At 48.7% G+C, this 23,739-nt stretch overlaps 1 protein-coding gene across 1 annotated transcript; it reads left to right on the top strand.

Moving 5' to 3' along the window:
- Positions 1-21,538: 21,538 nt before the first annotated feature.
- On the top strand, positions 21,539-23,528 carry LEP (leptin; the record flags this gene model as incomplete). The annotated part of the gene is made up of 2 exons (XM_079785361.1): positions 21,539-21,682; positions 23,169-23,528. The coding sequence occupies 2 exons, from the start codon at positions 21,539-21,541 to the stop codon at positions 23,526-23,528; spliced, it is 504 nt and encodes a 167-aa protein (XP_079641487.1).
- Between the last annotated feature and the right edge of the window lie 211 nt (positions 23,529-23,739).

Below are 23,739 nucleotides of genomic sequence, written 5' to 3'. Positions count from 1 at the left end.
GACTCTAAGGTGAGTGGGTGGCAGCCGCTGGCCCTCTGTCTGGCCCTCCCTGGAAGCCAGGCAGCCTCACTCGGGGTGAGGGCTGAAGGCAGCGCAGCAAAGGTCAGGCGCTCTGTACCCGGATTACTCATTAAAGACCCTGGGGTGCTTTTTACAAAGACTGATGCCTAGCCCGGCGGCGTGGCTCAGTGGTTGAGTGTCGACCTATGAACCAGGAGGTCACGGTTTGATTCCCGGTCAGGGCACATGCCTGGGTTGTGGGCTCGATCCCCAGTAGGGGGCGTGCAGGAGGCAGCCAATCAATGATTCTCTCTCATCATTGATGTTTCTCCTTCTACCTTTCTCTCTGAAATCAATAAAAATATATTAAAAAAAAAAAAAAAAGACTGATGCCTAGCTCCAAGCCTAGCGATTCTCATTTTCTTAGGCTGGGTTGAGACGTGTGCACCTCTGGTGTCTAGCCAGAGTGATAACCAACCAGACAGGAGAAAGCCCTCGCTTCTTAGACTGACCAGGACTAGAATTGGGACTCTGCTGGGTGACTTTGAGCAGGTTAATTAACCTCTCTGAGCCTCAACTTTCTCATTCCTAACACTGGAATGGGGTTGCCCACCCTGCGGGGTTGACAACATGGGTGGGTTAAATATCTCAATAACTCCCCTGTACAAAAATTTACTATCAATAATTAACGGTGCACCAATGAAAACCCGGTTTTTATCAATAAAGAGGTGCTGCTTTGGGGGCCGAGGAAAAGGAGATGCCAGGGCCTGCCTGTCCTCCCAGCCTCTGGGGAGGGTCCTGATAGCAGTTTCTGATCTCATAAAACCCCAGTTCAGGGCACTGGCACGTTTGAATCGAATTTCACTTAATTAAACCCCCCCTGATGTAATTTATAACTCAGGGAAACTCTTTGCATATATTTAAAGTCCTGCAGACTAGATCCCATTGTAAAGAAACGAATTCTTTCCTGTTAGAAATGGTCACATTTGTATCACAATATGTGATCATTTGAGACTCTTTTCCTGAGCAACTAACTGGCTCGGGAAATGAGCCTCAAATAAAAGTCCGATCACGTGGGCCCTGGACGATTTGTGTGCCTTCGGCCAGCGCCCTTCACCTCTCCTGGCCTCCGTTTGCTCACGTGAATTTTAGACTGAGGCTCTGAAAAGTGGTGTTGAACATGCTGCTGCTCCTCTGCAGGGTGTGCGACTCCATAACGTGTGCCTGATGCCGGAACGGGGGCAGAAGGGTGAGGTTTTACCGTGTCCCGGGGTGTGGTCGAGGGGCATCGAAAGAACCTCCTTTTCCCCAGGGTGCCCGGCCTCAACGCTTCTCCTCCTGTTGGTATGCACTCTGCCAGGTGGAGAGAAGGACGAAGATAAAATAGATGCGGATTCTGCCTGCCTGTCCTCATAGACTGTGGTCTGGACGTTCAGGTAAGTCACGCATGTCATTAACTTACCTCACAAGGAAAACAAGGCCCCGCGTGGTCGAGGCAGGCTCTCTGGAGGCCGTGGTGCTCTGACTGTGCCTTGAGAGAAGCGGAGTCCAGGGAACAAGGCAGGAAATGCCTTTGTCCCAGTGGCAAGGAGGCCAAGGAGCCCAGGATGCAAATAGGAAAGTGGAGGGAGAAGGGAGGGACTCTGTGGGAAAGAGATGGGAAGGGCAGGCAGGCAGCCTTGGATGACTTTAGGGCATTCCTAGAGGTGAGATCACTGGTGCAAAGGGGTGCGTATCTGAAGGCCTTTGGTACACATGGCTAAGGGGCCTCCAGAAAGGATGTTTCAACACACACTTTACAGGCTGCAGCCTTGACCTGAAGTGGCGGGATGAAGAAGGGCAAGGGCTATGAGTTGGTGCGGAGGTTGTTGTCATGTCCGTGCAATTAATATTTCCTAGTCACCGGGCGGGGTGTGGGGGTGCAGAGATGAACAGACACATTCCTGCCCTCGGACAGATGCTCAGTCTGGTGGGAGAGGCAGTCCACAGTCTGGCGATGGGGCGGACCTGGGTTCTCTGAAGGATACAAGCATGTTTCTGAGTCTGTCCTTTCTGGTTTCTTCCTCTTGGAGGCACCTCGCTCACCTCATGGAAGGTATTTCCATGACGCCCCCAGGTCTCTTCAGTCCCCTGGTTCTCCAAGGAACAGCTGGATTTCCTGGCTGCACATCAGTTCACTTTCTGCCAAAGTCCCTGTCCCCGCCGTAGTCCTTCAGCACTGGGGGAGTTCCCAAGGTGTGTGGTGGCATCGGCCCAGCTCCCTGCAGATGGTATAGTTGAGCTTCCTCAGGTCTGCAGGCAGGAAAGCTGGCACTGGGGGGCTTGTCCAGGAGGCCCTGGCAGGAGGCATCTAGGTCCTTAAGATACGCACACCTGCAACCCAGCTTTTAGAAGTGGTCCTAAGTAGCCAAGATTTGGAGTAGCCCTTATACTCATCAGTAGGTGAGTGAATTTAAAAAACTGTGGTACATTACACAATGGAATACTACTGGGGTATAAAAAAACAACAACAAAGAAGGACATTTTATCTTTTGTTACAGTATGGATGGACCTGGAGAGTATTATGCTCAGTGAAATAAGCCAGTCAGAGAAAGATAAGTACATATCGTTTCATATACTGTATATGTGGAATCTAATGAACAAAATAAACTAACAAACAGAGTCATAGATACAGAACAGACTGACAGCTGTCAGAGGGGAGGAGCTGTGGCGGCTGGTTGAAAAGCTAAGGGGATTGAGCAGAGGGGAAAAAAACAACTCAGACACAGACAACAGTATGGTGATTACCAGAGGGAAAGGGGGCTGGGGAGGCAGAAAGAGTGAAGGGGGTTAAATGGTGATGGCAGGGGACTTCACTTGGGATGGTGAACACACATATAATGTGCAGGTGATGTATTATAAAATTGTACGTCCAATCATCTTACTAATAATTTCATTAACCAATATCACCCTAATAAATTCAATAAAATTTTTTCAAAACTACACAATATAATACAAAACACAGGAAAAACATGATGCTAAGGAAGTAAGCATGAAATTTGCAGACTTATCTATAAGATTATGCATGGGAACATTGTTTATGAGAAGAAGAAAAATCACTGAAAATTATCTGAATTTCCCACCATAGGGACTGGTTAAGGAATTTAGGGCAAAATCACACAATGCCAGCCTTATAAATTACATCATGGAAGAATATTTAATGACATGAAAAGAAGCTTGACAGCAATTGGAAATATCACATTGAAAAACAGTTTGTACTGTATGATCCTATTTATGATAGAAAAAAAGTATACATACACATATATAGAGGCACAGAAAGAGAGAAACATTACGTACAAAAATAAAACTAGTGATTTCAGGGTAGTGGAATTATAAGAAATTTAAATGATCTTCTCCAGGTGTTTCTACAAGAAATGCTCATTATTTGTATAATCAGAGTTTAAAGAAGTATTTTTGAAGTGACATCTGAGACGTGCCCAGGCAGGAGCGGGTGCTGGAGCCACACTGTTGGAGGCAGAGCCAGCTCCGGCCGGGGCTGGGGCACGCTGCTCAGCCACTCAGGATGCCCCGCAGCAACCCCACTTATGCAACGTGCTGCCCGCCAGAGAAATGCCCTCGGCGGCCCCACGCTTCAACCCTGGGTATACAGATCTTCCCACTCCTCGGCCCCCTCACAGGCCATGATGGACAAGCCAAGACTCAGGCCCTGGGGTTGCATAAAAACAGGATGAGTGGATTTTCTGATCACTGTGTCCCACTGAGCTGAGCAGCCACATTTGAAACGCTTCCCTCCCTAACTGCTCACCCCCACACACCAGGCGCCTGCCTCAGGGAGTCCTCCAGACCAACCCCACCAGGCTCTGTGCTCTGGGTGCCCTTGCTCTAAGTAATAATTCACACTGGTCGGGTGGCTACTGAGCGCTTTACTTGTAACAACCCACATTATCCTCACAATAACCCTGGGAGGAGGTTTGGTAATGCTCTCGTTACAAATGAGAAGACTGAGCCAGAGAGAGCATAAGTAACTTATCCAAGATCACATGCTAATACACGGCAGAGCTGGGATTCAAACCCAGGTGGTTTGGCCCCGGGGCCAGCGCTCTGTGATCCATGCCATACAGTCTGTCTGGCAGACAGCTGATGTTCCGGTCATGTTTCCATGGTGATTTCGTTGTTCCCAGAGTTTTCCTGGAAGACTATGAATTCCTCGAGGGTAGGAGCTGTGCCTTTCACTGGCAGAGTGCCACACGGTATCCAGTTCGGTACTGGTATACAGCACCTTCTCAGTGACCGGAGGCCTCGGCACCCGAGGCCCACCTTCCTTACCACTCTAACTGCAGGAGAAGTGGGTGTGTCCTGCTGAGCTAGAGCCTAGCCGCTCCAGGCAGTAGGTGGTTGTGGTAAAACACCTGTTCGGGGCAAACACTGGGCTGGAGACTCTGGAAGCCTCAGGATGTGTTGGATCTTAGCCTTCTATAGGACTGAAAGCTTCTTGCTGCTTCTCCACAGCATCTTCCCAAAGACCTGTTCAGCCCCCATGTACCTGGGAAGGGTCCAGCGCCACAAAGGATCATGGCCTGAGTCCTTCCACTCCAACAGAGGAGGGAGAGTAGGTGAGAGAAAGAGCACGCAGCCCAGAGGATGAGCCCCTTGGAGTTGACCTCTTGGCTGTCATTTCTTTCTTCAGAGTTTTCAGACTGGATTCCAACCCAGGATGTAAAGGCCGTTACCGAGTCCGGGCAAGCCAGCACAGCCGTATTACAGGGGCCATCTCCGCGTGGTAGGGTCAGGGATGACTCATCATGGCTTTGCTTCTTTGCTTTTTCTAATTTTCGGCCATGAGCGTGATTATTTGGGCAATGAGATCATTCAACAGAGGCGAAGTCACTGTTCTTGCTCTAGTCTTTGCAGGGAGGGCTCTTTTCCAACCTTCTGGAGATTGCTAAGCTCCAAGCTGCCCTCGATTTCACGTGGCTTCCTCAGAGTGCGGCTGAACCCAGCCCAAACGGTTAACCCACAGAATTATGAGCTAACTAAATGGTGTTTGCTTTAAGTCACTAAGTTTGTCGTGTGGCTCACTGAATCTGTAAGACGGTGGCTGTTGACTGGAGGAAGGGTGCTATGAAGACCACCTTTTGACTCTTCCTGGGTAGAACTGCAGACATTCTGATGGGGGAGGGGCCGGGTTGAAAAAACTCCCTAAAATTTTTGGTTTATTTTTTATTTTTATTTTTTTCAAGAAGGTTCAGAGAGGAAAGGAGAAAAAGAAAAGACAATGCTACATAACCAGCATGGATCCTTCCTGGGGAGTGTCTCCCCAGAACCCAGCCAAGAGCGTGACCTGGCTGGAGGATGCTGGAACCATTTGTCCAAGTAAGTTTCCTCACATACTTCCTCCAATACACGTGCACACATCCCTCTGGTCAGACTGGCCAGGACCAGGGCATGGCCTGTACTGTCTACACCCTAAAGAAAGGGCCCCTGGCTTTTTCATTTTTATAATGCCCACCAACGCCAGCATTCAGTCATTGTCTGTGGATGCACAGCCTAGCTGACTGACCCACCCAGAGGCCAAACCAGACCCTGGCCTCCTTAGCTAGCCTGGTGCTCTATTCACCAGGTAAGCAGACCCAGCCTGGGGGCTAGGGAGCAAAATCTAACATGTTTGGTAACCTTATGTTTGTATTAGCTGCACCTTTAGAAAGTGAGGCTACCTGGAGTCCTCATACAAGGAGCAGCCCCCCGCTAAGAAAGAATAGGTATGCGTGAGTCAGTGTTTAGTTGTGCCTGCGTCGGTCCACCTCTCACCCCCTTCATAAGAGGGCCTGTCAGAAGCTCACCGCCTGAGCCAGAATCACCTATTGAAGCAAAATAGTGAAAGTTGAGGAGTTGAATTATTACAATGGATCATTTATTTTTTAAAATATATTTTTATTGATTTCAGAGAGGAAGGGAGAGGGAGAAGAAGATAGAAATATCAATGCTGAGAGAGAATCATTGATTGACTGCCTCCTGCACACCCCCTACTAGGGATCTAGCCCACAACCTGGGCATGTGCCCTTGACTAGAATCGAACCCGGGACCCTTCAGTCCACAGGCTGACACTCTATCCACTGAACCAAACCAGCTAGGGCCAATGGATCATTTATTAATGAACAAATTCATCAGGCAGAACTAGAGAAAGTAAGACATAGGTGAGACCCAAGAGTGATGAGGAATTGACAGGTGAGTGTGGTCTCGTGGAAGCCAGCAGACCTCATGTGGGCTCTCTGTCCATCTGGGGCACTGCTGGGTGTCCTGACTCCCTGGTCCAACTCCACTTTGTCAAGGTGCAGTCTTCACCCCAGCCTGTCAAAGGTGAGCTCACATGAATTCATTGTTGTATTTAGTCAGGTGTTTATTCCATGGGCAGTTATTGAGGGCCCACCATGTGTCAGGCACTGCTAAAAACTAGGAATACAAACATTTGTTCAAAGTTTCATTTAACAGTTTACAGAGCCCTTACTGTGTGTCAGCCCCAAGGCTGGCAGTTTTGACCTTCACGGAACTTGTGTTCTCATGATGGAGACCAAAGAGCAGAAAAATTTGAAATCAACTAATTGATGGATTATAGTTTTTTATTGATGCTATGTAGAAATGCACAGGGTGCTCTGACATATAATAATAGGAAGAACATCAGTCATTAGCAGAAAGAACACAGACCATTCATGCACCTGACAGGCATTTATGGAACATCTGCTAGAGGCCATGTACACACCTAAAGAACAAATCCAGTCTGCACACACACACACACACACACACACACACACTTAATTTGGGGAAATGATAGACTCATTATTTAACTGTATTATCCAGTTGCTTTTTTAGTCCAATCTATAGGTCTGTGTAGACCTCTCCTCAAAGTGAGTTGAAAGGCACAATTCCCACAAAAGTAGCTGCCCGGTTGGGATGACCTAAAATCAAAACGGAGATTTAACCTTCGTCTGCTTTTCTTTCCCCTCAGCAGGACACCACCCGTTGCTCCTCAAAGCACAGAGCTCTGTGAGGCCACCTTCGGTTCCCAGCAAACCCACATGAGCCCACAGCTCATGGCTGATGTCAGACTCTCCACTGACATAGTGCAGAATCGCAGGGCCACCTCAGCTGAGAACTGTAGCATCTAATGATGTCACTTGCTGGGCAAGTCCCTTGACTGCTCTGATTCTCAGGCTCCCATGTGTAACATGGAACTAAGGCCTGCTCTACCTCTTTCTGTGGGTTAAATCAGATGAGATCATGAAAGTGCTTTGAGAAAAAAAAAAAGCCATAGTGTTAGAATTACCTTTTTTTAAAAAAAATTGTGAAAGTTGTCAGGATTCAGACCAAAAAAAAAATGATTTTTAAGTCTATTTAATATTAAGTCAAGTCTATTAGAAATTTGATAATACAGCATAGTTGAGTACTATAACAAGCACTATTGGTTGTGTAGCCAATAGCCATTGTTTCTCCCCTTCTTCCAAGCTCACAGAACCTCAGTTCTTTCAGGTAAGGACAGAGCTTCGCTTCGTCTACCTTGATCTACCCCAGCCCCAGAGGAAGGATTATGATCGGTCTAAATCAGTCATGGAATCACATTCCCTTTTTCTCGGTGATTGGTCTACGAAAGAATATATGTCCCAGTTCTGGTCAGTGAAAATAAGGGAAAATCAAACTTCCCTGCCCCAACTTGAAACAGAATTTCAAGAAGAGAGGACATGATGCCTGAAGGGGTAACATCACCTTGCAACCATGAAGCAATAAGCACAGGACACAACGGGAAAAACAAAAGAACAGAAAGAGCAGGATTCTCAGTTATGTCACCAAGTACCGCCCTTGCCTTCTTCCAGGCTTCTGGATAACTAAATGCTGTTAATGCTTAAGTCACTGTTACTTGTAGCCAATTGCAAATTGGTGCAATCTCTAAGGAATGTAATTTGGCAATATATTTCCATTTTGAATGTGAATACCCTCTGACTCAACAATTCCACTTATCAGAATTTTTCACCACAGATATACTCACACAGTGCTAAAATAAATATATTTAAATAAATCAATTACAACATTTGTATGTAACAGTATCATTATATTGATTATAGTGCATCCATAAAATGAAATGTATGATGACTTTTAAAAGATTGGCATAAGTCTGCATGTCAATAAGAAATTGTATTATATATATATATGAAGTGAAAGAAGTGAAAGAATAATAATGGCTGAAGCTGGATGATGGGTACACAGATTTGTTATGCCATTTTTTCTCATAAATGCACTACAGAAATTTGAAATTTTCCAAAATAAAAAAATTTTAAAGCAAAGGGCAGGAACAGTAGTGTGAATAGTATGACATCGTGTGTGTGTGTGTGTGTGTGTGTGTGTGTGTGTGTGTTAAAGAAAATACAGGGTGTCCCCAAAAATGTATACACACTTTTTTCTGATAGGTCAATTGATGTTTCTTTTCAGATTTAACACATTGGAATTAACAATTATTCAAATCATGTATACATGTTCAGGGATGCCCTATAGATATATGAAGGATAGAAAAAAAAATCCATGAAAGGACACACTAGAAATGGGTAGCAACCATTACATCTAGAGAGAGAAGTTGGGGGGATGGGAGCTGAGTTTTCATATCTCTTTATCCCTTTTGAATTTTTTAAAAATAAAAATTTTTATATAATATTTTATTTTAAAATAATTTATATACTAATTTATTAATAAAGCAAATGCAAAAAAATAGGTAGGTGTTGGGTAGACAGACAGACCATATTGTCATACCCTCACAATGTGTTCTCAAGTGCTGTTGATGTTCACACAGGAACTCTGGTCCCAATCCACCCCCTGACCTTAAAGAAGGTAATGCTGATACACGTCATCTAAGGCTGCCAAGGTCCCTGCAAATAAGCGAAGTCCCTACAAAGATGTTGGGGATAAAGAAAACTTCATTGTATTGGGTGTTACAGCCTGTATATGAGAAACAATACAAACACCATTTCTGCCCAACCGGTGTGGCTCAGTGGTTGAGCGAGACCTATAAAACCAGGAGGTCACGGTTTAATCCCAATAAGGGCACATGCCTGGGTTTCAGGCTCAATCTCCAGTAGGAGGTGTGCAGGAGGCAGCTGATCAATGATTCTCTTTCATCATTGATGTTCTTATCTCCCTCTCTCTGAAATCAATAAAACATAATTTAAAAAAAACATTTCTGTATAAACTATAAAATTTCTCTTTAAAACGTAATTCCATTGTAGACACTTTTTTAAAAGCAGAAAGGCACAAAGAAGAGATTAAAAATCCCTGTCGTGACAACATCTTCAGTGTGAATGTGTGCGTTGACACGTGTGTGATTAGAAAACACACACCATTTTGTAATTTGATTCTTTCCAGGTCACAAAACTATTTTTCCTACATCATTAAATATTATTTTACAACATAACTTTTAATGTGTGCATATTGCTTTCATACGAGTTTTCAATAATCTTAGCAATTTAGACATTTCGTTGGTTTCCCACCTTTTGGGTAGCAGTGTAATTATAAATCATAGTCAATGCTAACAATTTCTGACTTTCGTAAAGTAGTTATTAAGAGCAAAACAACCAGGCTCAAAAAAAAAAGCAACTCTAAAAGACTTTTTTGTTTAGAGATTTGGGGAAATTTGAATGTATAAATTAGACCGTTCATGATGTTAAGAAATTACTGTGCTGTGATAATGGTCTTGCAGTTCTGTAGAAATCTTCCTTATCTTTTAGAGATACATGCTGACACATTTAAGAATAAATGTGTCATGATGTTTGTAATTTGCTTTCAAATATTTTAGCCAAAAAGTAAATGAGGCAAATATGGAAAAATACTCATTGTTAAATCTAGGCGATGGATATATTGCCTTCTTTTCTGTGTGCTTGTAATTTTCATTTAGAGAGGTCGTAAGAATGAAACATTTTGTGCTAAGCACCAGGCTGTGAACGGAGGATATAGCAGTGAACAGACCGGCCCCCTGCCGCCTGGGGGAGCATACAGCCTGGGGGGCGTGTTTCCATCAGGGAGTGTCTGACACAGGTGACTGGTGAGGTCCTGTGTGAACCTGCCGCGCCTTGTCCCCTCCACATCTCCATCACTGCACGTGTGTTTTCACAAGTTTAAAAAATCTACCCTCAGTGGCCTTGAGCCTGAAGGATTCACTAATACCCCATGTAAACAACCCAGCTCTGTGGCCCTAGCTGGTTTGGCTCAGTGGATAGAGCTCAGTCGGCCTTCAGACTGAAGGGTCCGGGGTTCGATTCCCGTCAAGGGCACATGCCCAGGTTGCAGACCCGATCCCCAGTAGGGGGCTTGCAGGAGGCAGCCAATCAATTATTCTCTCTCATCCTTGATGTTTCTATCTCTCTCTCCCTCCCTGCTTCTTCTAAAAGCCAGTCTGTGCTGCACGGTGCCCCTGGGGTCCAGTTCAGCAAACTTTCCTTGGGCACCCACGTGTGCCTGGGGTACCAGCCCCTACTCTCCCCTTACAACCTAGGCTAGGAGGTGGAACAGGTCCCTGGAGGGAGGGAGGGAGAGGTGGCTGGAAGGGTGCCTCAGCCGGCTCAGAGGAGTCCCCTACTGCTGCCAGACAGGACCTGGAGGATTTTTCGCTCCTACCAGCAGTCCCCAAACTTTCGGGGGTACCCGAGGGTGTGCGCGTGGCTTCTAGTGCAGCAGAGTCCCTCCCTCGAGGCTCGGGCCCAAGCCAGCGGGGCCCAGCGCTGCCCACGGGGTGGGGCGGGAGCTGGCACTCGGGGTGCTCCGGGCAGCTGCGGACAGTTGCGCAAGGTGTGCCTGGGTGGCTATAAGAGGGGCGGGCAGGCATGGAGCCCGGAGGAATCGCCGAGCAGCTGCGAGGTAAGGCCCTGGGGCGCTCCTTTCTCTTTCCGCCGGTAATGCTTGGCAGGCCACATCTCCCCACCCACCTCGCACCTCGGCCCCCGGGGAAACTGAGGCGGGCGAAGGGCAGGGCGGAGGGCTTGGTTCTGGACCATGGTAGATTTGCATAGTTCTAACCAGAGGAAAGGCTGGGAGCCGGGAGCGTTGGATTTGGGGCTGGGCTGGGCTGGGCTGTGCCCACGGGGCAGGAATCTGTGCTCGGGGAACCAGCCAGGGTCCCGGGAAATGCTCGCAGCCGCCGGCCCAGCCGCTGAAAGGCTTTGGAAATTGCTTTGAGCGCATACATCCTCCAAGATCAGGGTACCTCGCTCCCACCTGGGGGTAAGGGATAAAGCTGAGGGTTTAGGGGACATGGATTGGAGTGTTCAGCTTCTGAGGACTAGAGATAGCCTTGTTCTGTGGATAAGAATTAAGGCAATGCCCGGCCGTGTGGCTCAGCGGTTGAGCGTGGACCCCATGCACCAAGAGGTCACCGTTTGGATTCCTGGTCAGGGCACAAGCCGGGGTTTCGGGCTTGATCCCCAGTCCGGGGCTTGCATGAGGCCGCAGATCGATGTTTCCCTCTAGATGTCTCTCTCTCTCTCTCCCTCTCCCTTCCTCTCTCTTTAAAATCAATTAAAGCATCTTCTATTGTGTGGGGAAGAAAAGAATTCAGGCATTATTTCCCAGCGGCGGGGAGTCCCCACCCCTGATTATGAGGGGCTGTATAAGGTGGAGGCCTAGGAGCAGGGCCAGGATGGAGTCGAGGTGGGGGAGAAAAGGTGTCGGGAAGAAACCACAGCTCCCAGAGCCGTTGGGCGGGTCTTACCACTCCTGGCCTCAGAGCTGTGTAGGCGGCCTTCTTCACAGCTGATAGAGAGGGTTTCTCGGGGGCAGCGGAACCCAGGGGCGCGGGAGAGGCCTGTTGCTCACTGTCACCGCTTCTCTGGGTGTGGCCGCCTTTACACTCCAGTGTCTATAACTGAGATGGGGGCCCTTTAGAAAAGTGACTCCTTAAATACAGTTCGGTCCAAGTGCGGCAAGTGGCCTGGTGGTCATCAGAGAATGGCACTTTGGAGAGACACGATGATTCTTTTTGCTGGAAGGATGGCCTTCAGGGGAGGTGGGCCAGAGGGCAGGCGTTGAAGGCACCACGACAGGAGCACAAGCTGGATGATGCCCCTTCGGGGGAGCGGCCTCTGCCCGCTCCCTTGTGTTTGTTCTGCAGAGTTCTGCGGGGGGGGGGGGGGGGGGGGGAGGCAGCCGTCAGCTGGGACTGGTGGGAGGGAGGGTGCCCAGTCTCCATGGCCTCAGAACCTTGTCGCTCCCCTTCGAATGGCCTCTTGAGCAGAGAAGCCATGCCGACCGCTTCTCTCATTTTGGTAGGGGGAGACAGCAAGAAATATGGTGGATGCTTTTAGGTTTTTTTCCTTTTCAAGCAACTGAGGACACTGGGCTGAGGGGAACGTTTCCAGGTTGGCCAAAGGAGTCCTCATATTTTGTACATCTTATGCTCAAAATAACTCTTCTTGGTATTTGGGGGAAATATTTTCCTCCCCCTCTGTTCCAGGAAATGGCTCCAAGCACCAAGGACAGAGCCAGGGAAATTGCAATTAATTCGGCCCATCAGCCCCAGGCAGATGCCTGTCGTGTCTGAGTGGCCCATGCAGGGCACGGAGGTGGCCACTTGGGAGAGCTTTCCTAATAGAGCCCGAGTCATTGTCCCTACTCCAGCCTAGATGCCGCCCAGGGGAACGTGGTGGCCAAGGAGAGAGAAGGGGTCCAGGGAGGTAGTGTCCTCACGTTGTGTGCATCCTTGAATAGCGTGCATGTGATTTAAAGGAAAATCGAGCCAAATTCTCCGGCAATCACTGGATCAGTGGGCTCCGTCCCCACCCGCGGTAGGATTCCCGTGCAGCAGCTCTGTTCTGGCCTGCCAGCCAAGAGCCTTGAAATTCTTCTTTGTCCACACAGTTGTCTCAGAGAAACAGAAAGAGAGGTTGTTTCTGCGAAAAAAATAACACACCTGAGGCCTGGGCCCATGGAATCCTTCGCACTTATTTCATGTGTGACGACAGAAATGTCTTGCTTCTCAGCAAACTGCATTTTACAGTCTTTCCTGCTCAGTTTGCCAGCTCTTAGGAAGTGAATCTGTGGTTGGTGCCAATGCCAACATCTCATCCCCTAGACTATGTCATCCCCTTCAGTGCGCACATTGCGTTTGTACTCTGGGGTGCCCCAGGCTGGGGGTGCCAAGAAGGAGGGGGAAAGCCACAGGGAAGACAGGAGGGGCAAAGCTGAGGTCTCTGAGAAGGGCAGGAGGCCCAGAGCGCAGGAGCCAGGCTGATGAATGGAACCACGGCAGGGAGCACCTGAGAGGAAGTCAAGGTGGAGCACCACCCAGGAAGCAGAAGGAAACTGGGGTCAACGTGGTTCTAGAGGACACATATGAGGGGTAGGAAGCTGACCACGGTCCCAGTGAAAGGGAGACCTGGATGCTGAAGCATTTCCTGCCTTCATTGAGAAAGCTGTTAGGCTCGGCTGGTGTGGCTCAGTGGTTGAGCATCGACCTATGAACCAGGAGGTCACAGTTTGATTTCCCCATCGGGGCACATGCCTGGGTTTTGGGCTCAATTCCCAGTAGGGGGCGTGCAGGAGGCAGTCAATAGATAATTCTCTCTCATCGTTGATGTTTCTACCTCTCTCTCCCTCTCCTTTCCTCTCTGAAATCAATAAAAATATATTTTTAAAAAGAGAGCTTTTAGGAATTCCTGTTGGGCAAAAGTGAATTCTGGGGTGTGACATTAAGATGGGGGCAGGTGCCCTAGACGGTTTGGTTCAGTGGATAGAGCCTCGGCCTGTGGACCAAAGGGTCCCAGGTTTGATTCCGGTCAAGGGCACGTACCTGGTTTGTAGGCTCCTCTCCGGCCCAGGCCCTGGTCTGGTTGCCAGGAGGCAACCAATCAATGTGTTTCTCTCACATCAATATTTCTCTCTGTTTTTCCCTCTCTCTTCCATTCTCTCTAAAAATCAATGGAAAAATATCCCCAGGTGAGGATTTAAAAAAAAAAAAAAAGATGGGGGCAGGTGTCCAGCCAGTGTGACTCAGTTGTTGAGCGTCAACCCATGAACCAAGAAGTCACCAGTTGGATTCCCAGTCAGGGCACATGCCCAGGTTGTGGGCTCAATGCCCAGTAGGGGGCATGCAGGAGGCAGCTGGTCAAAATTTCTCTCTTATCAATGTTTCTATCTCTCTCCCTCTCCCTTCCTCTCTCTCAAAAATCAATAAAAACATATTTTTAAAAGATAAAATAAAGACCAATAGCTTCCACATAGGCTTTTTTTAAAAAATGATGAACTCGCATAGAGGTAGCTTAACTTGGTTAGACAACAAAGATCAGGGATAGGAAATATTTCATTTACTTATTCAATAAATATTTAATGATCACCTGCTCTGTGCCAGGCCCTTGGGTGATGCTGAAACGAGTGGCATACACACCACTCCTGCGCCTGGCAGATGCCACTAACTGATCACGGCCCCGTCTCCCTCTGAGTCTGGATAGAGCTTCAGATCCTCCTCCACACAGCGCTCCAGGGAGCCCACTAACAATTGATTGGAGTTGACATAGAAATTGAAACTTATTTCTGATCCCTGATCTAAGGGTAGTTTCTGATGAACAGAAATTATATAACACCCCCACCCACATCCCTGGCTACTGGTGAAGTATGTGAACATGATTTCTCAAAGGAAGCTCTTGATTGCAAAAAAGAGAAAACCACTCATGCCACTTCTTGTTTTCCAAACTCCTGTATTGATTGTGACCAACATATGAAAAAAAAACAGAATAGCCACAGCCGGTGGCTCAGTGGGTTGGAGCATCATCCTGTACATCAAAAAAGTTGTGGGTTCAATTTCCTGGTTAAGGCACATGCCTGGGTTGTGGGCTCGATCCCTGATGGATACGATATGGGAGGCAACCATAAATGTTTCTCTCTCTCTCTCTCTCTCTCTCTCTCTCTCCCCCTTCCTCTCTCTCTCTTTCTCTTTCTCTAGAATCAATAAATATATCCTTGGGTAAGGATTAAGGGGGGGAAAACCACCAGAATGGAGATTTTCAAGAGTGCATTACCCATAGTAAGGGTGAATTTTATTTCTTGACATTTGTTTCTCTTACCTGGGTATCTATATGTCTCCTTGTTGAAAAATATATTCAGAGAGTTGAAAGCTACTCAAGTGAGTAGAAAGAGTATCGCATACTGGAGTGAGGACAGGGAGGGCTGCTGAGCCCCATGAAGGCCCAGAACCAACAAGGTCAGGCGCCAGAAAGAAGGTCGAGAAGGAGTGCAGACAGTGACTGCAACCTGCCTTCATTGGCTGGACAGACACTGGCCTCGCTCATCTACCCCATGCATGCGAGGACAGCCATGGCTACCCCAGCGCTTCTGAGCCCACAGCAGAGACAAACTGGGCTCTCTGAAGCCCGACTTTAAATTCCTGGGAGAGGCTCTGATTGATCCAATCAGGACACAGACACAGGAGTCAGGAGTTGGAGGAGGACAGGCAAGGAAATGGAGCAGAGAAGAGCATTCTGTGTCTCTTGCCTACCATTGGTCATGCAAATATGGTCACCAGGACGTGTGTGTGTGTGTGTGTGTGTGTGTGTGTGTGTGTGTGTGAGTGTGTGTGTGTGTGTGTGTCCTGAGTATGGCAGATCCCCTACATAATCCCCACTATACATGGAATCAGGCCCAGGACATTCTAGCTCCTACATCATATACTCCAGCCTCACACACTTCCGCCGTAGTGTTGAATTCTCCCAAACCCACCACAGTTTTCCTCAGCGCCACACCGTCCATTGACCTGGAATGCCCTCTTGCCCTCTTTCCCCTGGGACCTCCTGTCCTTCCGCTCTCAGTTCAGATGCTGCCTCCTGTGCACAGCTGTCCTCACCTCCCCAGAGCCTCCCGTCCTCTCCTTGGCTCCCGGCTCCCATGCCCCTTCCCTCAGAACCTTCCCCAGGTTGTTGAAATGAGTTGTTTAGGATTCTGCCTGTTGCACTGGATTCTGAGAAACTTGAAGGACCAGGATCCACTCTTCTCGGTTTCTATTCCTCCTTATCTGTTCCCCGTCCCCAAATCACTTCCAAATGGGAGTTACGGAGGAAGGAAGGAAGGAGGGAAGGGGAGATGGAAGAATGGAGGGGCCCACAGGAAGAATTTCTGTGGGGAGAGAGAGGGCTTAGACCATCCAAAGCTTTTTCCTCATGATTACAACAAGCACCACCCTACCTGACCTGACTCCCCCAGCACGCCCTGGGTTACCAGGGACGGCCTGATGGCGGAGAAGGGGAGGGGAAGAGCGAGCTGGGTCCTGTGTTAACCTCCAGAGCTGTTAGCCAGGAGGAGACAGCAGGAGCCTTGGATAGCTTAAGCCCCCACCCCTCCTTCCCCCCACTGGTGTCATCAGAAGGCTGTGGGCAGGCCTTGGCTCAGCACCCCCTACCTTGACATAGAGGCCCCGACTTGGTCCGCCTCACCCCTACCACAGAGGGGAGGGGAGGGAGCTCACGTTTGGAGGGTTTTGGGGGGAGTAGGAGGCAGCTTGTCTGTGGAGAGTGAGAGGGCAGAGGTGGGGCGGTGCCCGAGTGGAACTGCCAAGGGGGGACTGGGAGCGGAGGTGGGGGTGTCACCTGAGGATGACAGAAGTGGGGCCAGCGCCCAGGACCCAGGTGAAGCCAGAGAGCGGGAAATGGTGTCGGGGCCCATGGCTGTACCTGAGCCTCTCCCGCTGGCTGGAGCCCATTTTCTGTGATTACATTTCATCACCTCGTGCTGCCCTGAAGGCTCCATTTTCCGGTTTTTCTCTTTTCTTCCTCAGTGCACTCCTGGCAGGGGTGAGGGCAGAGAGGCTGGGGGGTGGCGGGGTCTTAATTAAAGGACAGCAGAGGCGAGAGAGGCGGGGGGGGGGGGCGCTCCGAGGGGAAGGAGAGCTTAGAGGCAATGGTCCCTTTGGCCCCCTTGCCCTCCCCAGTGGTGCCCTCTCTGTCTCCAGGCTCTCCTTACACAACCCTCAGAGGGAAATGAAAGAGACAGGATGCTGTACCTACACTTCAGCCGTTCATCTTAGAAAAAGGACAGCTCTTAACGGTTCAAAAATGCCTTGGAAACTTCTAGAGAAAAAAAGGCTTTGCAGTCCAGGCTTTCCTTCGTCCCCTCCTCTCCTCAGCTCTCTCCACTCACTCCTGTGACCACCCGACCCGCACTCCCAGGCCTACCGCCACCGTCCTCTTTTCTGAACTGAGACTCCCTGTCCCAACCATCCGTGGGACGGATCCACCTGAGGCCCCGCCAGTCCCAGCAAGTCAGCATGCCCCGCACCCTCATTTCTAGACCTGTCCTCATGCTTTTTCCCATTGCCATCCTTCTTGTCACCTGGCTAAAAACACTAGCTGGAGAGTGGTCAGACCTCCCACTTCCACAGAAAAAAGCTTCTCCCCACGCCACTCATACCCACCCCCTCCCTGCTCCTCATTCAGCACACCTCCATGCCAGCTGCCAGCCACCATCTCCGGAGCCCACTCCTCCACCTTCACAAACCCAATTTCTTCCCTCTCGGGGCCCTAATCAAATGCCTCCTCCTCCAAGACACCTCCTTGATTTCTTAGCTGGAAATAATGGTGATAACAACTAATGAGTATTGGGCATGTGCATTATCTCATTTCATCCACGTCACCGTCATAGGTGGGAATTGTGGTTCATATCATCCCCATTTTATAGCTAAGAACACTGAGTCTCAGAGAGGTTAGTGAATATTTCCAAGGTCCTGTACTCCAACTCAAACACAGTGCTGCCCAACTCGAGGGCTCATCATTGTAAACAGGGTGACTCCCTCCCGAGTCACCCAAGGCATGTCATCTGACTAAATGTTCTTCAAATGATACATGTAAGTAGTTGACATACAACACTATGAAATACTATCTGGGAGACCACCAGGAAGACTCCTCCCTCCCCACTCCTGACTCCCACTTTCCTGTGGTTCCAGGTCTCCTTCATCTCCATGCCTGGCCCACAGTGGGCCTTCAACACACACTAGCTGTCAACCATCAAATATACAGGGTGTCCAAAAAATGTATACACACTTTGAATAGTTATAAAGGCAATGTTTATTAAAATACATTTCCTTTTCAGATTGTAATAGAATCAGCTGTTAAAGTGTGTATACGTTTTTGGGGATAACCTGTATAGTGAGTAACTATTATGTGTCAGGTGCCAAGCTGAATGAAGTTGTAGTTGCTGTCTTGAATTATCCCTCCCCTCCCCACTCCTTAAACCCCGCTCTTCCCAGCCATTCTCCCATTATCGGGTCACAGCCAGGCACCCCACCAGTTGGTAACACTCAAGTGAATCACAGAAAACTCGCTTCACTCTTTTCTGACGCCCATGTCTGGGCGTGTGAATTAGTTAGCATTACGTTTGGCTCATTTAAGAGAGACCCCAAATAACAGTGGCTTAACCAAGACAGAGGTCGTGTCCCTCAGGCAGTCTGAGACCAGTGTGGCATCTCAGCTCCACAACAGCCTCAGGGACCTGGCTCCTCCAGCTCCTACTCTCTGTTTGTAAGGTGAGGCTGTGGTCCTCATGACCCAACATGGCACCAGAACGCGGGCTACTGCACCCACAATTCACCCATGGGGTGGAGGGAGGGATGAGAAAGGGAGACGCACAACAGGAGAGCTGCCACATGTACTTCTGTTTGTACTGAATTGGCCATAATTTAGTCACATGGCCATGCTACTTGGGAGAAGCTGGCAAGTGTCGTGTTTATTCTGGGTGGCCACATCCCTACCTAAACTTGGATGTCCTATTACTTGGGAAGAAGGGAAGACTAGATATTAGACAACTAGCAGCCTCTACTAAAAAGGTTGTGTGTGTGTGGTGTGTGGTGTATGTATGTGTGTGTGTATGTGTGTTGTGTGTATGTGTGTGTGTGTGCCTGTAATGTGTGTGTTATGTGTGTGAGAATGTGTGTTGGTGAGCCAGGTTCTCTCCATCACTTTGATCTCAGATGGGCCTGTTACCAAGCCTGGCCTCTCCTCTTAGGACGACTTAGCAGCAGCTTCTCAATTCCACGTTTCGAGGAACTGCAATTTATTTTCAACAGCCACTGGAGCATATGAGCAGTGGTGACAGAGAGGGCTTATAAACTGTTTTTCCATTAAGGTAGTCCAGGGTGGCCATTATGTGAGAGCAACTACAACCAGAGTTAGTCTGGTAATAAACTCTCTTGGGAAGGAGGTGTCATTAACACATAAATCCTAGGAAAGGATAGAACTCAATCTTGTGCACAAGGGGAAGACCCAGAAACCCAGGGACCCTTTTGAGATAGCCCAGGGAAGGCAACCAGCCAAGTGCTTGATTCAGGGTTGGCTACAGGTAGTGTTGCCCACACATTTCAAGCCCTGCCCAGTAATTACTCCGTTCAAAAACAGCTGGCATTTATTCTCCCCACCCCCACCCTTCATCTCTCACACACACACACACACACACACACACACACACACACACACACCAACAAGGGCTTTACAGGTTCGTGTCATTTGCCCTTTGAGCCAGGTGGTGTTATCAGATCCATTTTACAGATGGGAGCCGATGCTCTAGGGAAATTAAGTATCTTTCCCAGAGACACAGCTAGTAAGGGCGGAGCCTGCAGCTAAAGCCTGGGACGGCTTGACTGCTACCATCACTGAGGTTTGGTGGAATCACGCTGGGGGGTTAGCGTTATTTAACTCTGTCCCACAAAGGCTTGGTGGAAATGTTTCTTCAGGTAACAAGTATCTAACAGGAGGAGTTTTAACTTTTTTAAAAGAACAAACAATCACAAACACATCTGAAGTGCCCCCTGCCAAATGACTGAGTGTTTTTCATATTTGAAGTTGCTATGAGGGTACAATCTCATAGCTTCATCCTAGAGTGGGGAATTTGTTCCCAAGTGCATGGTCCCCAAGTGCCAGCCGCCCTTGGCTGGGCATTGGAGTGGTTAGTGATTTGGACTTTCCCGTGAAGACTGGAGAACCTGGGCGTGGGGTAAGAGGAGCCCAGCCTTTCTGGGGAAGGCAGCTCTGAGTGCGGATTTCGGCTCTGCCCCTTACCTTTGTTTGACTTTGGGAAAGTAAATGCATCCCCTTGAGCCTCACGTTTCCCTTCTGTGAAACAAATTGTAAGAAACATGCCTTTGATCGGGCATTATAAATAGTATATAAACAGACTGTTGATTTCTAAGACATTTCCAGGATGGGAATTACGTTAATAATGTCACCTACGGACAGAAAATGTATTATCTGTTTGTTTGTTTTTTACCAGATGAGGCAGAACCCCAAAGCAGAGGTTAACTTTTTTGCTACCTTCATACCTTTCAAGATAAAATGTTTTTACATTTAATTATTATTTCAGGCTCCTCCACATATACTTAGCATGGATCATTGGCCACAGACTCACAAACATTTAACTTTATTACCTTTTGCCTCATTGCCTCATGTATCTCATCAAAACTTTGTGGCTTCATCGAGGATCAGCATATTGTTAACTTTAGAATTCATGGCTCCATGATGCTGAAAGTTTCAAACATTCTGGGGTGGGGGGACATACTATATCTTCTCTCCTGCCTCTGTGCCTTTGCATCTGCTGCTTTCTTTGTGACTATGGCAACCACTTTCTACTCTTCCTAACCCCTGCTCAGTCTGTAATACCCCGCTCAGGCGACACCTCTTCCAGGAAGCCCCCTTTGATCCCCGATATCTTGTACTTGTCTTTCTTGCAAAGCTCTTTTTTCCTGAATCGGAATGGTCTGTTTACCTATTTGTCTCTCTTATCAAACTGTAAGCAACTTGAAGGTAGAGAACACCTGTGGTTCACTATTGTATCCTTGACGCCAAAAACTGCCTGCAACATATTATCAGTCCTCCCATAAGTGCTGGTTGGATTCGATTCCCAGTGGGAGGGAGGGGAAGCGATAAAGCCAATGATAAATGCCATATGGCGATATCAGCGGCTGCTATGAGAGTAATGGGAGGACAAGTGACATAATCTCTAACAACGGGATAGTAATCGAGTACATTTCACAATACCTTTACAGCTCTTTCACATGCATTATCTAATTTGATCCTTATGAAAGCTTGGAGATAGGTATACTTCAGGGGATAAAAGACAGAGGTTTTAGCAGGTATGTGATTTGCTTAAAGTCTTACAGCTGGTAAATGGCTGGATTTAAACCAGACCTTAAAAGCCCACTCTCTTCCTCGAAGCACACAATGAAGTCACATCATCACCACCGTGTCCATTTGCTCACGCCCTGGCTTACTGCTCCGTGGTCTGCAGCACACCTCCTCATGGTTTTATTGACCAGGCCTCACCTCTCCCTGAGGAAATGCTTTTTATTAATGCATTTCTAGATAATGAATTGTCTTTGACCCTAAGGAGATGATAGCCAGGGCTGAAAGCTAATCTCATTTTGATCCACATCCGGTAATGTGGTTGGTAACAGGGCATATGGTATCTTCAGAGACAGCAGTAACTTGTAATGTGTGGTTCCTTTTGCTTTCAGGCCCAAGACACACATCTGGGAGGGAAAATGCGCTGTGGATTCCTCTGCCGATTCCTGTGGCTTTGGCCCTATTTGTTCTACACAGAAGCTGCGCCCATCCAGAAAGTCCAGGATGACACCAAAACTCTCATCAAGACGATTGTCACCAGGATCAATGACATTGCACACACGGTAGGGAGGGTCTGGGGAGACAAAATAGACGTGTGGCCAGCCCATGGGGAAACTGGGTCCTCAGAGGTTAGCCGAGGCCTGTGCAGTGACATGTGGGGGCTTCGGTGGCCTTGATTCCTCCTACTGTACGAGCAGCTGCCTCTTCTCTCCTTCTCTCATCAGTCCCCGCTTTCTTACTTTTCTTCCTCCCTGACTGGAATCCTAGTGCCTAGGACCAGGGGGAGCTATAAAGGGCAGGTGACCAGAACCCCCTCTGGGATCTCCATGTATCTCTAGAATGTGCTTATCAGAAAGTGTTTTTCCTAGTTGCAGCTGAGCTCTGGCCCTTAGAAGGTCTCCCCATTATTGCTAGTCCTGTGGCCAAGGCCACACTAAAGATCAAGTCTACCCTCGTTCACATACAACTTCTGGGTATTTATCAATGGCCCTTGGGTCTTTGCTTTGGGATCCATAGGCCTAGACCTTCAGCTATTTCCCACTTCTCTGTACACCTCTGTTCTCTATCTGCAAAATCTTAAGCTAGTTCCTCAATGTCTTTAAGCCTCGGTTTCATCATCTAGATATGGGACTCATATCTGAGGAACTAGATGGTGTCATATAGTCTTTATAAGGTCTTTATGAGATTAAATTCAAGAAAGCAAGTGACCCCTCCCCACCCCCTGCAGGACCAGAACCGAGTGTGCCCTCATTAAAGGTTTGTAGTTGTAGTTTTTGTAGTCCCCAGCCTTAAACGCCTGCTTTTTGCCCTGCATGGTCTTCCATATCTCCTGGTCACAGTGGACATCTGACAGTGGCCTTGGGAAGGGAGAAGTTAGGTGGCTAGAAGCAGGGACAGCTCAGAACAAGACAGAGTCTTGGACATTTTACAGAGAAAAGCCCTTAAGTTTCATTGCTTTCAAGATAGTCATCTGACGAGGCTGCACGTGATATGTCCAGAGTGTCCCTCTTGTGGGTGCAGGGAGTGCTGTGGGCCGTTGGGAAGGGGAAGCCCTCCTGGTAACCAGCGTTACTGGAGCAGAGGAGAGAGGCGGGACACTCGCTGGGGGCAGCCTAATGGGGTGAGGTCCATGGAGAATCTGACTGGAAGGGAGGAATTTACTGGAAAAGTAAGGGAATGAAGATGGCTGGGGAGGGAGCGCTTATGGAGGACCTCGGTGCCTGGGGAAGAGACTTAACTCAGTAAGAAATGGGAGTCCCGGCTGGTTCTAAAGCAGAGGCCATTCAGAGAAGGAACGGATGACCTGGGAAGTGGAGGGCAGGGTGGTTTGGGGAGGGCAGGAGGACAAAAAGTCTGGGAGGTCAGCTTAGAGGTTTGGCAGCCACCTGGACACAAGAAATCAGGGCCCAGGCCGGGATGGTGCAGAAGAGGGAAAGGAAGCAACCACGGAAACGAACCTCCATACTCAAGGGGAAGGCCGAGGGCTTTAGAGAAGTGACTTGTCTCCTGCCTTGCTGAGCTGTCCTTCTCCCTCTTCCTCCTGCACAGCGGTCAGTCTCCTCCAAACAGAGGGTCACTGGTTTGGACTTCATTCCTGGGCTCCACCCTGTCCTGAGTTTGTCCAAGATGGACCAGACATTGGCAGTTTACCAACAGATCCTCACCAGCCTGCCCTCCGGGAATGTGCTCCAAATATCCAATGACCTGGAGAACCTCCGGGACCTGCTCCACCTGCTGGCCTCCTCCAACAGCTGCCCCTTCCCCCGGACCAGGAGTCTGAAGACCTTGGAGGGCCTGGACGATGTCCTGGAAGCTTCACTCTACTCCACAGAGGTGGTGGTCCTGAGCAGGCTGCAGGGGTCTCTGCAGGACATGCTACAGCAGCTGGACTTCAGCCCTGGGTGCTGAAGCCTTGAAGGCTTGGAGAGAGCCTGAGTGGACGTTTTTATCCAGGCCTCCAGTCCCTTTCTCTCTCACTCCTCCAAGCCACCCTTCCAAAGGTCAGTTCTGCCGGGGCTTGGCCACCGCCAGCCGCCAGTTGTTTGGGCTGAAGGATCCCCCGAAGCACAGGACTGACAGCGTGAGCACATGCTGCCCCAGAGTCGGGGAGGGTCTGCAC

Source organism: Cnephaeus nilssonii (assembly GCF_951640355.1).
Source record: "Cnephaeus nilssonii genome assembly, chromosome: 12".
NCBI classification, from domain to species: Eukaryota; Metazoa; Chordata; class Mammalia; order Chiroptera; family Vespertilionidae; genus Cnephaeus; species Cnephaeus nilssonii.
This window is presented reverse-complemented; position numbering and strand designations above follow the sequence as displayed.